We start from the raw sequence: 14,690 nt of genomic DNA, 5'->3' as shown, positions 1-14,690 counted from the left end.
AGCACTGACTCCATTACCTTGTTACACAGCATGTTGGTGCACTATATCTTGTATCTTCAAAGCCGTAGTGGCAGCCTCTGCGACTACACAGACCAGCGCCTTTGACAACTGTTGCATTTAATTACAATTATTATATTGACATATCGAGGTCAGTGGAAAAATGGCATTTATTGAGTGTGTGGGCGTGACGGTGGCACAGTGGTTAGAGCTTGTATCTCACAGCAAGAAGGTTCAATTCCCAGGTGAGTCTTTACTATGTAGAGTTTGCATGTTCTACCCATGTCTAGTCACAGGTTTTCTTGGTACGCTGGTTTTCCTCATATCTAAATTATACCAAAATACTGACATCCAATGAAAAAGAGATTTCTGAATCTCAGTGGGACCTTCCTTAGATTAGATTAGATTTGTTAGATTAAGGTCAAATAAATAAATGAAAAAAGTTTTGACACATACAGTAATGCAGTGATTCCTAGCGTTTCTTAAGCTTTGATTAATACGAACTGTTGATGAGCTGAAAATTGATATTAATGCAGTGATTTAAATGATCACACTTCATTTTAATCATGATTCATGCTCAAATTATCCCACCAAAAACATTGTTATACTCACTATATTTACTACAATGGAAGATACATATGTAAATAGTGTTTGGTCCTCACCCCTGGTTGGGAAACACAGACATAAATAATGTATCCCCTCCCACTCTGACGGTCATCTTACAATGTGTGTTTCAAATCCAGGGAGGGCACGAGGTAGAAAAATATCAGCGAGACATTTCCAAACAGGGGAACAGTATATCACCACAAGTCTCGGAAATATCTGAGGGCAAACATATACGCACGCTTTCACACGCTTTTTTAATACTCAATGTCATTGCTTCACTTGTTTGTGTTATATATTATCGTCATCTCTGTGTGCATTTACAGGAAGCAGTGTAATCTGTAAGAGTAGCCCGCATCGCTCCTGTATCATTTGAATAGGTCTGAATATGTTAATCCCCGCCTCAGTAGATATCGAATTGACTGGAGCAGCTCTACAGGCAACGCCAGCCCCGACGTGATCCTGTCGACAGCGGGGCTTTGATGCTGGCATGCTGTAATGATAGTAATTCAAACTACATGATAATGGGGGGATAAGCAGACAAATGATATCATACACCAAACAGGTCTTGGAAATAGAGGAAGAGAATAGGACAAATAGAGAGTGGTAGGGGCACAAAGAAAGATGTTTGGAATTCATCAGGCGCGCAGAAGGTAATTTATATCCTCCCTTACAGAGACAGTAGCTTTAGTGCACGCATTTAGCCGTGGCAATCTTCGGGGCACATGACATGTTCCGTGTCTTTTTATTTATTAATTTTACACTGTGTCTCATTGCGGGGAACACGACTGCTCCCTGTAACCGGAGGCGATGGAGGGGAGAGAGAGCAGAGCAGAGCGGAGCAGGGGGAAGCGGAGTTAGACAAACGACACTATCACTCTCTCTGCCTCTTTAGGTCATGCTTCTTCAGCGCACCGCTCCTGCTCGTTGCCTTTGTTTAAAGTTAGGAGCATGTGCCAGGCGTGCCCCAGTAAAGCCTCAGTGTGGAGGAATCCATTATGTTTGTTTTTTGGCACGGATGAAAGGATTTGAGAGGGAACTGTGATGACTTTATAAACAGTTATAGTTCATTTATTCAAAGATGCCAGGAGGTTTTCATTTCACAGTAACAAGTCAGTCTTTACTGTCAGCTGCGCTCAGGCTTTTCCCCTTCTGATATTTGTATGGTCTTTTTTATGTTGAGAATATGAGATTCCACTTTAAAATACAGATTAAAGATACTCACTTTGCTCACACAATAATGGCTTATCCTTGCACCTTACCGATATTAGATGTTTGGGTTGTGCAATTAATTATAATTTAATCACGATCGCAATCTCAACAATGGTCAGGTCTACCAGCCAATTCTGTGGCAATAACAGCACCTGCTTTGGAATAAGGACAAGTGAAAAGCATTTATATTTTGTTTAAGCTGAGGTTATTTTACAGTAAAAGATCTATCTTGTCTATGTTTGTAAACCTTATAAGTAAAAGCTATAATTAAAGCCTGTCTAATTGCAAGTTTTCCTTGATTAATCTGAGGATGTGATTTTAGTTGTTATATCGCTGGGCTCAATTAGATCGCAACGCAAGGCATGTTTATTTTTACTGCACATTTCCTACACAAGGCAACTCAGTGTTGCTTGTTGAAAAGACCATTTGCTTCTTACATCCTGTGAAGTATCAATAAAGCATTGCAAAGTGTGTCATTTGTTTAGACAGAAATGAAGTGCGAATAACAGAAAGTGATGGAGGAAGGAGTGTGGCGTGTACAGCGCTTTGCCCTAGTGACTTTGTGCTATTGATAGAGCGTGTACACTGGCGCACAGCACTGCACAAGCCTGTTCTGAACTCCTCTTTGTTTGTGTGGGAAGCTGCATTTACATAAGAAGCTTATGTCAGCTGCCACTAAGTTTCCCCCTTATTCCAATGAAAACAAAAAGGGACAAAAGCTATTGTCTTGTTAAGTAATGATTTTTGGATTTCTCTAAACGACTTTTTGCCATTCTGGAGGAGGTTATGTTATTATGGTGATATTGGGACCGTTCAAAGTTTTTTTTCCCCTTTACTGGGGGTGGCATAAGAATAGAAGAATGGTTGGTTTGACAGCTGTAGAGCGTATGATATGGGTGCCTGTTTATGTAAATTTAGAGCAACAATGTGACTTTGTAGTGGTGAGCCGTGATTGACAGAATAAGGGTGGATTGGAGATGCAGCAGTGGCCTGTTGTTTTGAGATTGTGATACAATGAACTTTGCGTGTACACAAGATGCATAATTAGCACTGCAATATCAAGCAGTATGTTTGATCTGCTTCACAGTGTAGGAATGCAGCTGATAATCATTTTAATTGTCAACTTTTTATTCATTTACAAATGAAAATCAGAAAGTTTGCATTTTTGTTGTGCCACTTACCGTATTTTCCCGACTATAAGCTGCACTTTTTTCATAGTTTGGCTGGGGGTGCGACTTATACTCAGGCGAGACTTATATATAAAAATATATAATTCCACATGTTTGTTATTTTCACACTGACAGTCACTAGAAGGTGCTCTAGGCCCGTGTACCTGTATTTGCTACTCCTGTACCATTGCAGGTGACAGTGGCGCAGGTGGTAGAGCGGGTCTCGGGATCGGAAGGTCGTGGGTCGTTGTGTCCTTGGGGCAAAAAACTTCACCCTACTTGTCTCCAGTGTCTGCGTACATTGGGGAAAAAGTTGAAAAACAACTTCTGCCGTGCTCGTAATTGCTCCAACAATCAAAAACGTAATCCGGAACTACAAAGCACTGCATACGAGGTTAACGGGAGCTTTTTTCCTGATCGACTTTTCAAAATCAGTAGATAAAAATGTACAGATTTTCTTCAGCTTCGGTTTAGTGGAATTGGATTTTTTTTAAAGGTATTTGGAAGATTAATATTTGTCTCTTCGATGACAGCTCGCAATGCCATATTGTTTACGGCAGCGAACCCCCCTTGGCGCAATGCATTGAAAAAAAAAACAAAGAGCTAATCATGGGCTAAAAGCTAGAGCAGCTAATGGAACGAGTTCACAAACGAGAGCTTGAACAACGTGCTGCCGGGAGAGGCTTGTAAACAGTGCGGTTACACCTCCATGCTCAGGTGATGCAACTTATTGTCCGGAACGACTAATTGTCCGGAAAATACGGTAGATTACATTGTGGTGCAGTAAATTAACTATCGATTACTAAATTAGTTGTTGATCTCTTTAAAGGAATAGGCCACCGTTTTTACATACTGGGATATGTTCTTACCTAACCTTAGACGAGTTAATATATACCAGTCTGGTCTTTGTCCTAAAGACTTCCCCCCGCTCACTTCCGTCAATAACCTTTAGGAGTTACTGCGCGGACGTTTTGCTCCTCGTATCATTACGCCTCACAATATAGTACCCCTTTTTATCTGCTCATAAAATCGACATGTTACATTTCTGTGTAAATATACTTCGCATGAAAACACTTCACGTAATAATAATAGGGAACACGTGGAAGAGCTTGGTAGCTTCTATCGTGAGCTTTTTTGGAGCTATATGACATGTGGGAGAGGCTGCGTATGTGCTCCGTTTGCGTGACAGAGTGCACGGACAAAGACGGGGATATATTGACTCGGGTAAGGTTAGGTAAGAACATATCTCAGTATGTAAAAACGGTGGCCTATTCCTTTAACAGTCAACTTGTCTCGATTAGTCTGATTAGTTGTTGCATCACAATTTAGGAAAGACCCTGTTTATGACCAAGGCCAGGACATTTTTTGTGCTTGATTCTAGCCCTTATTTAGCATGCTATGTTTCTCTTTTTGTAAATAAAACACTTTTCTTTGTTCCTGCCCTCCCAAGCCTGCACACAGTATAGGTGGAATCTTTGTTCTTTTCCTTGATGCTAGCGCAGTGTGGTTTTGGATTTTTTTTGAAGCTCCATTCCATTATCCATGAACCACTGAATCGCATAGTTGCTCTTTGTCACCGTGCGCCTCCCTTGTGTTTTCTCTCTGGGAGCACCTTTCTGTCAAATTCAGTGAACGTCAGTGAAAAAAAAAAAAAAGAGAATACGAAAGTTAGGTGAGAAATGGTTGCAGAGGTCAAGAAGGTCACGCGCAAGCAATCAGAACCCGACTGTCTGAGGGAGAGTTTTTTTCCCCCGTCTCTTTCCCGCTGTATGTTATAATATTGGCTTTTGTGCGAGGCGATTTGACTGAGTGAATAGAGTTTAATCCTTAGCCCATCAGAAATTCAAAGCCGGAGCATTTGCTTACATTTCCAGAAGTGTCAACACACTGGAACAACAGAATGCTTCTAAAATTAAAATCTAAAGCTCTTGACATATTAGCAATCCAATATGATTCCATACTCATTAACAGGCTAGCCAGACGTAAGCGCAACAAATCAGCTTTAATGCGTCTTTCTGGCTGCATTTTGATGACGTTAACCCCAGTGTTTTCAAACGTTTATCTGAATCATAGCAGTTGTGTAAACATTTTATTTCTTCTCTCTCTGTCTTTTCTGCTTTTCTCGTTTGTCACAACTGTCAAGCAAGCGGTGGAGGACCTGCTGGAGGACGAAGATGAGGAGTTTGACAAAGATGACAAGGTAATTATGTCTCGTGTCAAAAGTGCAGTCACACAAAACAACACACATATTTATCGCATGCACACTAGCCTTGGGGAGGGGCCGGAGCTAATGCAGAGACCGGAAACGCTCACAAAATGACTCCATCTTCCTCCCTGCCCTTCTTGTTTTTCTTTTCTATGGCCCCAGGCGTAAACACATGTGCAAAGATTGTACAACCTTTTCACCTTTTGAAAACTCCTCTTTGTCGGTGTAGACACTTTTCTCACCTGTTCTTCTGGATCCACAGTAATGTACCCTAAGCCTGTTTAGTCCTGTAGTGCATTAACTCTTGCTACGTGATGGATTAGATATGAGTGTGGTGGTGTGTGATCCAGATAGTGATTAGTTGTTGTGGATTGGCAGCCATGGCCCTGTCAGTCAGTACGACGGCAGCTGTGGCTTCAGTTGTATATCTTAGGCAGAGAGTAATGCAAAGTTAACCTCTTAATCCCCACCTTAACCAAGTGCATTTTCTCCAGTTCGACTTTACCCAAATCTAAAAGCTTCTCAACAATAGAGCAACAGTGTAATGCCTCATTTGAAAGCTAAGACCTACAAAAGTGATCGTGACTTTTTTGTTATACACTTTTGTATTGCTTTTTGGTTGAATTTTTTGCCACGTTTTTGTCACTTATTTATTTATTTATTTATTTATTTACGTTTTCAGCACTATTTTGAGGTTGCTGTTTTTTTAAGCTTTTATGTGTTCAGTCCAGGTGGGGGTTAAGAGGTTAAGTGACTAAGTGTCCAAAACAGAGCTACACGGAGCTATTATTACTAACGCAGCAGTTTTTGGAAGATAGACAGCTCACATGTGCTGTATCTAAATACTGCACTTTTTAATTCATTGCTAATGCGGAAGTAATTCCAAATCAGTACAATGTATTCTCTGTGCTGTCTGACAAAGCTGTACATGTGCCTGAGACAAGTACCTCCAAAAAAATATTATTTTGAGTGTCACCGCTAAACTGATTGAACTTTTGTGATTTGAACTTATCTGCAGGAAAGATCTCAAAGTAGTAGTAAAAACCTAAAAGATTGTCTTTGAAGTGATCTCCACCTGATATCTTCCTGAATCTTCCACAATTCGAGCCCTATTTGTTGCTGAAATCAACTACTAATGTACATTCCTTCAGACCGTTGCCATGTATGGTTTTGTCACACAGTAGAATTGACACGGCGTTAGTACTTCCTGTGAGCATGTACCCATATAAAGTGCTTAGTTAGCTGTTTAGCTCCTTTATGTCCCAGTAAAACAGCATCTGGGCTTGTCCAGACACTATCAGGTAACAACAGGTGGCTGCTTTACTGCCTCCGCTCGTTTGCACTGTAGTAACAGCTACCGAGACAAATGCGACTGGATGGGGTACGGCACTTTGCACAATGTTCCACTTGGGAATGATATTTCAGTGGGCAACAAATCTGTATGTCACTGTACGAGGTGCCGTGGTGTTTGGTGAAGTTTTTAAAACATTTAGCTTAACTCCGACAAATAATTGCTTCTTGACTCGTGGTAATTTACTGTGAAAGCTCGAATGGAAAGAAGCCGGCCTGTGAATTATATGGCGTGATACTTGATGCCTCACAGCCACACTCCAGCAATATAAAGGTTAGTAGGCTAAGATATGGTAATTTGCATGGTCTGGGGTTTTGAAGGAGTTCTGGCAGTTTGCAATGGAGATTTTTTCTTTCTTTTTTTTTGTGAAGGCCGAGCAATTTTGATATTTTTAAAAGTTCGTTTCGCCCCGAGGACAGTAGAAATGTAGGCATCTCCAGCCCTCGCCGCGCTCTCTCCGATGGGTCAGGAGTGCAAGTGCGCAACAAAGGGGTTAAAAAAACACTGCCCCAGATGGTCTAATAGTCATCGTGCTCTTACGCCAGCCAGTCAGGCAATCAGTCAGGCAGCCAAACGCACTGGATGATGTGCGCACAAAGATATGTGAGCATTACATTCTCTCCCACAGTGATACTGAAGAAAAGTTCGGTGCCTCTGAAGTTCCAAGGCCGGAGTGTACAGGGGGCACCGACTGAAGATATGCGCCTAGGCAACCTTGAACATTTTTTTTTATACCCCGTCTTTTACATCTGTCCTCCATCATTGCATTTGCTACCTCCTCTCAGGGAAAAAAAAGAAGGAAAAAAAATGCATTTGAAAAGCAGCAGATTATGTGAAAAACATTTTGGACTTTCATATTGAAATGAGGTGCAGCGGCGGCGGCTTGTGCGGCCTGTGTCAGATTTGGAGCCAAACTGATTATTCCACATAAGAAGGCCTTGCTCTCTGCGCTCACACAGGGCTGGGACGCCGGATAGCGCAGCCACCACAAAGGCTACAATTTACCAACTCCAGCTTCATACATTTTGATCCATTGCTCCCCTCGACTGTTAGCATTTCATTTGCGCTGTAGAGGAGTTAAAAGGGGGCATTTTACTTTGGGCTCTGCCAAACATTTTCTCTCTCCTCCCACTCTCCTTCTACCCTTCACTCAATCATCCCCTTTTCTTCATGTTCAAACTATTTTCCCCATCAGACCTGGTTAAGTGCAGAACAAATGAACTTCCAAGGCTTAACAATTCGGTCTTTTTGCACTGGATATGAGGTTTTGACTCCAGCTATGAGGTATGGCATTAGATAGTATGAGCCAGTCTGAAGGGTAGGTCAAAATATTGCTCTTTTATATAGGCCTATAGGGGAGCAAAGGAAGAAGAGGGAGCGTAGAAAAAGAGAAAAAAGATTAATAAATGTGCCAAGGCCTCATTTTAATTGAACTTGAAGCATATGTTGCAAGTATGCACAATCCGTCCCAGATGTTTACTTTCTGCCGTGTGCGCCATTCTTCCCAATGCACCACAAGGCAGCTATTAGCTGGATAACCTTTGCTCCAGAGGCTAAATGGGGTATTACATGGCCAAAAAGTTGTGCACCTGTTTTTCATTGCACGCAGGACCCCTTGCAGGCTTTTTGCCACATGTGTTTCAGTTTAACAGATTGTTGGGCAGACGTGAAAAGTGTCTTTTTGTGAGCACGCGCTAATATTAGTCACTTAATCTCAATGAAAGTCCAGCATCTACACTAATTGATGTGGACGCCTGAGTTGTTAAAGCAAACAAGCGAGTACACTGAGGCAGAAAGAATGTTGAAAATGTCACTGTTTCTCCTCCTCCTGCTCATGTGATCGTGCACATGCTTCCCTTTACTCTGCTGCCTCATACCTGGTACTTCCAGTGTTGAGAGTAAACCTGTCTTACTACTTGTAGAACAATTCAATGAGCCTGAGTACTGTAGTCACGCTGTTTGTCAATGCATTAGTTATTGCTGTACTATACTGATGGGTTACCTTAAAATGCTATTATTTATGTATAATAAAACACATCATAGCATCCAAGAAATACATTTTTGTAAAGAGTGTTTATCCTCTTTATAAATGAATATAATTAATAGAACAGAGGTAAGTATGATATTTCCCTTCACTGAGTAAGGAATGTAATATTGTAGATATGCCATTTTGACATGTGTTTACTGAAAACTGAGAGTCATATACATCTCATATTTGGCTTGACTACAGCTAAAACCTTATCCTGAACTCCTATATCTACCCATGGCTGCAGGGGCTTCTCTGCTCAATGTAGCCTGTGATGTGAGCTCTCACCTGGGGCTACTGTCCAGAGCTGCCATAAGACGTCACCTGGGTGTGCTCAGCTCGTACATGTGCTGTTTGTTGTGTATTTCTATGGCCTTGTGCGGGTGTGTGTGTGTGTGTGTGTGTGGCGGCTCCGCTGGCTCACAGGGAGGGGAGGCGGGGGCTTACTGGAACAGAGAGAGACTGTGAAGGAGTGAGGAGATTACCCTCGCACGGTTGACTGGTCACTGAAGCGCTAGTGCTCCGCTCAGCTAGGCTCCACTAGCCTCAGGAGGACCTGACATAGATAAGATACACACTGCAATCATGTCCTGCTCACGGGCTTACTGCTGGTGCACTCCCCCTCTCCGTCTCATTCTGTCTATCAGCCTGTATCTACAATGCACAGCACACGTTTCTTACTTATTTCCACCGCTACTACGTTCATGCTAAATATAAAGCGGACATTATTCATTAGTCTGGGAAGATTTATTTGTAAAACTGAATTGGCCCGTCTTTATTTATACGTGGTTCCCTCAGGCATTTCTCATTCAGCAGCAGTGACATCTCTTTTCATCCAAGATGGGGGTCAAACTCTAACCTATTTGCTGCTGCTACTGTGTTATTTTTGGCCCACTGTGCCACCAGCCAACTGAGTTAAAAACAGATTAGCTTTTGCTTTTCCTGTAATATAATGTATTACATTGTGTTTACACACCTGGCAGACTAAGCCACTGTAAATGAAGTGTCCATAGGTTAGAGGTTGTTTAGTCTTATCAGTTCAGTCAGTTGTATATAATAATATTTCTTGTTCTGAGAGTGATTTTCCGTACACAGCATTATCTCTTTATCAGTCACATCTACAAGTCCTTGCTACAGGCTAGTACGTATTAAAAGACACAGCTGTGTTTATCTCAGCTTTTACAGTTATCAAAAATCGTCTTATTCTTTGTTTGATTAAGCAGGTTCTGAGAGTCTGTTGGACTTGTATTGTTGAAGTTTAGGACACGCTTTGTCTTAGCCTGAAAACATAATAACAGAGATACGATATCTGCAAATAGAGTTTCGTTGTTCCTTCTGGAGACTCCTCTCTTAGTCCCTGTCACGGCACTGCAGCGATCCTTCAGATAAGAACAAAGCATATTGTAATTGACAAAAAAAGTGCATTGGGAATTATATCAATGCAGTGTGACTAAAATGTTGTTCTGGCGGGGCTATTGTTACAGCGGGTTGTCCTCAGGTATCACGGGGTTCAGCTGCTGAGGAGAATGGGAGAGCAGACAAAAAAGTTTCAGTATCTTTCTTTTTTCGCCTGTGAGGGTGAATAAAGCGTCATGCTTTTGACTTTTCCGTTTCATTTTTCCTTTCCATCTTTGTGACTTTTTGTTGTTGTTGTGGAGCGGAGATGCGGGTAGGAAAATTTTAATCATGTATGGCTAATAGGGAGAGGAATGGGAACAAAAAGGAGGGTGAAAGAGCCAGACGAGAGTATTGTCTCTCTATGCAAAACACACAGCATTGTTTGTTTTTTGGCTTTTTGTCACACACGCATCAGGTGAATCAGTTTGCTCCATCTCTGTTCCCCCCAGACACATATAAGTGGCTTTGTCTAATGCTCCTGCTCTTTTCTCCTTTATACCGTGTTTGTTTTTGGAACCTTTTTTATATCTGTTCTATCTCTGTAAGATGACTATAGGCATAAGCAATAAGACATAACCACCTTATATGCCACACGACTGCCAAAAAGTCCACTGTGTATTCTGAGACCAACTTTATAAAACCAACATGGACTTCTACTCTCCACAGCAGTTTGACCAGTAGCTTATTCTTGTCATTTCACTCCTTGAATTTCAGTAACTTTTAAATATGTTTCAACTAGAGGCCGCTATTTGGGGATTTTACAATATTGGCTATCGGCTTCACTAAACCTTCGTCAATATGGACATGCAGCATCATTTTGAAGTCCACTATTGTGTTGTGTAAAATGCCGCGACTAGTAACAATATGCTAATGCTAACGACAGCTAATCAAAGCTGGGACAGAAACTATGATTGGATCACCTAAGTAATAAAATAAAAACAGCCAGTGTTTTTGTAATATTGCTGTGTAATATTGCTGTGTAATATTACACAGCAATATTACACAGCAGTGTAATACTGCTGTGTAATATTTCCTACCCTTGACCTGGTCCCAGTAAATAGATATTTTATCTGTTGGCGGGGTACCAGATTGATTGTTTGAGATTACACTTTTCTATTGATATTAATGCTGTTCAGGGTTGAATATATTAAATTGAGGTGAGCGCTAATAAAAGAGTGTAATGCCTTTTTGATTATGTGGATAAATCTCCATCTTTTTTAAATTCTCTGCTGGGGATTGTTTGGAAAGAAAACATTGTGATTGTTTTGAAGACCATAATAAGGTCCTTCTTGTTATTGTCTGGGTCATAAAGCAAATTGTACTTTAATTTATCCACAAGGAGCCTAAAGCTGACCCGTGGGAGGACAGCCGTGATAAAAACCATTTTCTGGAGGACATGTTGGCCTCCTGGCACTTTGAGTGGATCCGAGCCATGGTGGTAAGTGGCAGCATGCCTGTAGCTCTCGCACGAACTCCCAATGCTGTGTTACTGTCTTCAGTTCTCTGTCGGGCTCTCGGGCGCCTCTGTCCAGCGTCTCGTCCTGTGGGGGCTCAAGTACTGTCTGTGTGTCACCGGCCCCTCGCTCTGCACGCTCTGCCCCGTCCCGTTTGTGAATGAGTCTCTGCCTGCCTCCTAAAGGGTGATGGGGTCCCAGCATGGGCCACCGCTGCAGCCAGTCTTTTCTGTGTGACTTCTTGTAGTTGCTTTAGTCCTGTTTAAGTGCAAGGTTGCGGTGTACACAAGAAGCAGTTCCCAAACGTCAGAGCAATTAATAAAATGGAGATAAACCTTGCAAATGTGTTGTTCATTGTCTGTGTCAAACAATACATAGTGCACGATAACAAGAATTGATGTAATTCACATTTTACACTGGAGTATATTGAAGATTTAGGAGTGAAATTCATAGTGACTGGTGTGTAATTTGGGTTTTGTTTGTGCAATGATTGGTGTATCACTGTCAACAGTATAACTTTGTTACAAAAACATATTGCATTGATATAATTATTTGCCGAGTACATTTCTACACACCTTTGACCATGAGGTCAACGATAATAAGCACTTAAACAAATGTTCCAATGCAAGCTTTTCAGAGCGGTGTACTCATAAGTGCGTCGTGTGGTTGTGTGGTTTGAATAACATTATAAGCGCCCTAAAAGTTGCCACAGAAACAGCAAAACTATTTCACGTTGCTGTAGAAAATCCCACTGCTCATTATGCCTAATGTAGCGGTGTCTACTCCCCAAACTGTTATTGCTGAGGATCATGTACACAAGAGCAGCTCAACCAACTGAACTCTCTGACTGATGAACTATGCATCAAAGGACTGTGATGAGCTCTGTGTGCTCTGTAGGTGAGGAGCTGTTCTTCTGTGCCTGCTCCATTCACCCAAAGTAACGCCTGTGTTACTGAACACAATGCAGCCGAGATGCACATAGGCACCTCTCTCATTGGGCAGAATGTGGAGCACAACACTTGACAGCAGTGTCGTCTGAATTTGAAAGTCAGACATGTTAGGAGGCAGCCACCACCTCTCTTTTAACAAGAGTCATAAATCTGTAATGAGCACAGAGGATGCATATTTTATTTACTTTTTTGAAGACATGATCCCTTCACTTCAGAGCAATGCACTCTCGCTCTGCACTTCCTCTCTATTCCCAAACAAAGTTTAAAACAGTGGCTGTTACATCTGTTTCTATTGCCAGCATGTCTCTGAACATGAATATATAATTAAAGGCGCAGGGAAGTTTGCAAAGTTGGAGATGGTGAGGTGACTATTCACATGCAATTAAACATATACAGAGCTGATGATTTTACTTTTGCCACTTTAAAAATGATGAAAACAATTGGCTTTAATATGAGGAGGCATGTTGAATTCTTATGAGGAGCATCTTATGACAATAAAATAATCTAGTTATGTAATAAAGTAATGCCCTGTTAGAGGGCCACCAGGTTAAAAGATACAGAAAATACCATATTTTTATATTGTGTTATTCTGGCAGAGACCAACCGACAAACTGCCACACAGATAGACTAAAGAGAGATGAGCTTGAACGGCTAAACCAGGCCAACAGAGGACAAGAGTAATGTTTCCCCATTCATCACATTGTGGCACACTGGATAATGGGGAAGGACGTGGAAAGGTGAGCACAGGAGCAGGGGAGCAGAGGTGAGGCAGAGAGGCGAAAAGGGGGAGGCCATCAAGCGCACAAGTTTGGGCTGCTAGTCATTTGTGTACGTGGGGCCGACCTTGAGTCTGATGGAGTGGCTGGTGTGGTGGAGGTGATGAGAGAGCCCCAAGGGGAGATGGGTAAAGATGATCAGCAGCAAACAACCTCCTGCCACCCAGACACATTAGTGCTCACAAATGTGCGCTCTGCAACACTCTTTAGGATAGGTCAAACTGGAAATAAGTCATCACCTCCGCTAACATTTCCCCCGCTCCCTTTCGCCTCTTTTTACATATGCGTATATTTATCCTCATCCTGGGACTAGAAGGTGGAGAGACTAATTAATACTAGACGCTTTGTGTCGGCCTCATCCACCTTCAGCTGACAGTTGTGGCAGTCGTAGCTGGGGTTTGACATTGGCTTTGAGGAGTGATCTTTAGTGTGGAGAGAGATCCTTAAGTGTGGGCGTATGGGTTTGTGATGACCCCCACACATTCTATCATTGTCTTTTGGGAAAGATGACAATGACTGCATAACCGGTTCATGTTCAACAGCCAAGTTTAGCCAGTTCAGTGTCATCATAAATTGAGAGGAAACAGTAAGTTCTGACAAGAATTACTTGTAAATATTGGCGAAATCACTTGTTAACTACATAGCTCAAACCTCAAAATAGGAACATCTGCCTCATTTGTGTGGCACTGGCGTGATGCCAGGTTCTGTGTCTAGTCCCAGGGCCTTTGTCTCATTTTGTTGTCGATTCCTGAAAGAGTGAAGATGCCCTTCAATGCCACAGGGTTCCTAACTTTTCTCCCCCTCTGTAGGGACTGCCTCAAAACTCCCACAGGACCTTCGTGACTCATCCATTCTTCCCATAGGAAATAGGACTAATTTGAATATTCCCTCATTCAGTAAACTTTTCCAAATGTAATGTGATCTCAAACATAGGCCACTAAATGCAATATACACTCTTTATAAACATACAGTATAACAGCCCATGATGGAAGAAGCCTGGAAGAAAACATGTAATTTTACAGTACCTGTGTCATTTCAAATACTTTTAATTGACATTTCTTGCCTAAAAAATACATTGGTGTTTCCCTGAAATGTTCCCTTTACTCTTTTTTCACCCTTGTTATTTTTTCCCTGGGTTTGGAATGGAAGGCTTGTCGACTTTCCCTGCGGTTACCAAATCAACGCGACCGCTTTCAGGTGCCCTTTGGGAGCCACATATTAGCATCCTGTCACGTTTTATATGACATTTCAATTTTTACCTTGCTGCCGGAGTGAAAGAGGGAAAAAGGGGGAGGGAAAAAACAACAAAGAAAAACAGGTGCAATTTTAGAACAGCGGGAATGAGCAGAGAAGCCACTTGTGGTTCAGGCTCATTTTGTTGTGTGATGGGATATAGGCTAGTGCATTATATCTGTTAGCTTTATCATTTTTACGGTGCAACCCAGCAGGGAAAACAATGTGATCAGAGGTTAAAACAGTCTCAAATGGCGTTCCCTATTTCCGCCCAGTAGATATAGGGCAGATATTTGAGTCCAATGTAATAGGCTA

At 41.8% G+C, this 14,690-nt stretch overlaps 1 protein-coding gene across 5 annotated transcripts in view; it reads left to right on the top strand.

Annotated features, from left to right (window-relative positions):
* The window catches only part of mctp1a (multiple C2 domains, transmembrane 1a), a 110,420-nt gene that overhangs the window by 82,928 nt on the left and 12,802 nt on the right, over positions 1-14,690 (top strand). For 3 of the 5 annotated variants that reach the window (XM_079554165.1, XM_079554166.1, XM_079554169.1), the window contains 2 exons: positions 5,125-5,181; positions 11,302-11,400. In XM_079554165.1, the coding sequence (XP_079410291.1) occupies positions 5,125-5,181; positions 11,302-11,400 (156 nt within the window). The remainder of the gene's footprint in view (positions 1-5,124; positions 5,182-11,301; positions 11,401-14,690) is intronic. The other 2 variants (XM_079554168.1, XM_079554167.1) reach the window with 1 other exon arrangement.

This window comes from Gobius niger (assembly GCF_951799975.1).
Source record: "Gobius niger genome assembly, chromosome: 1".
In the NCBI taxonomy this organism is placed as follows: domain Eukaryota; kingdom Metazoa; phylum Chordata; class Actinopteri; order Gobiiformes; family Gobiidae; genus Gobius; species Gobius niger.
The sequence above is the reverse complement of the archived record's forward strand: the minus strand, read 5'-3'. Positions and strand labels throughout refer to the sequence as shown.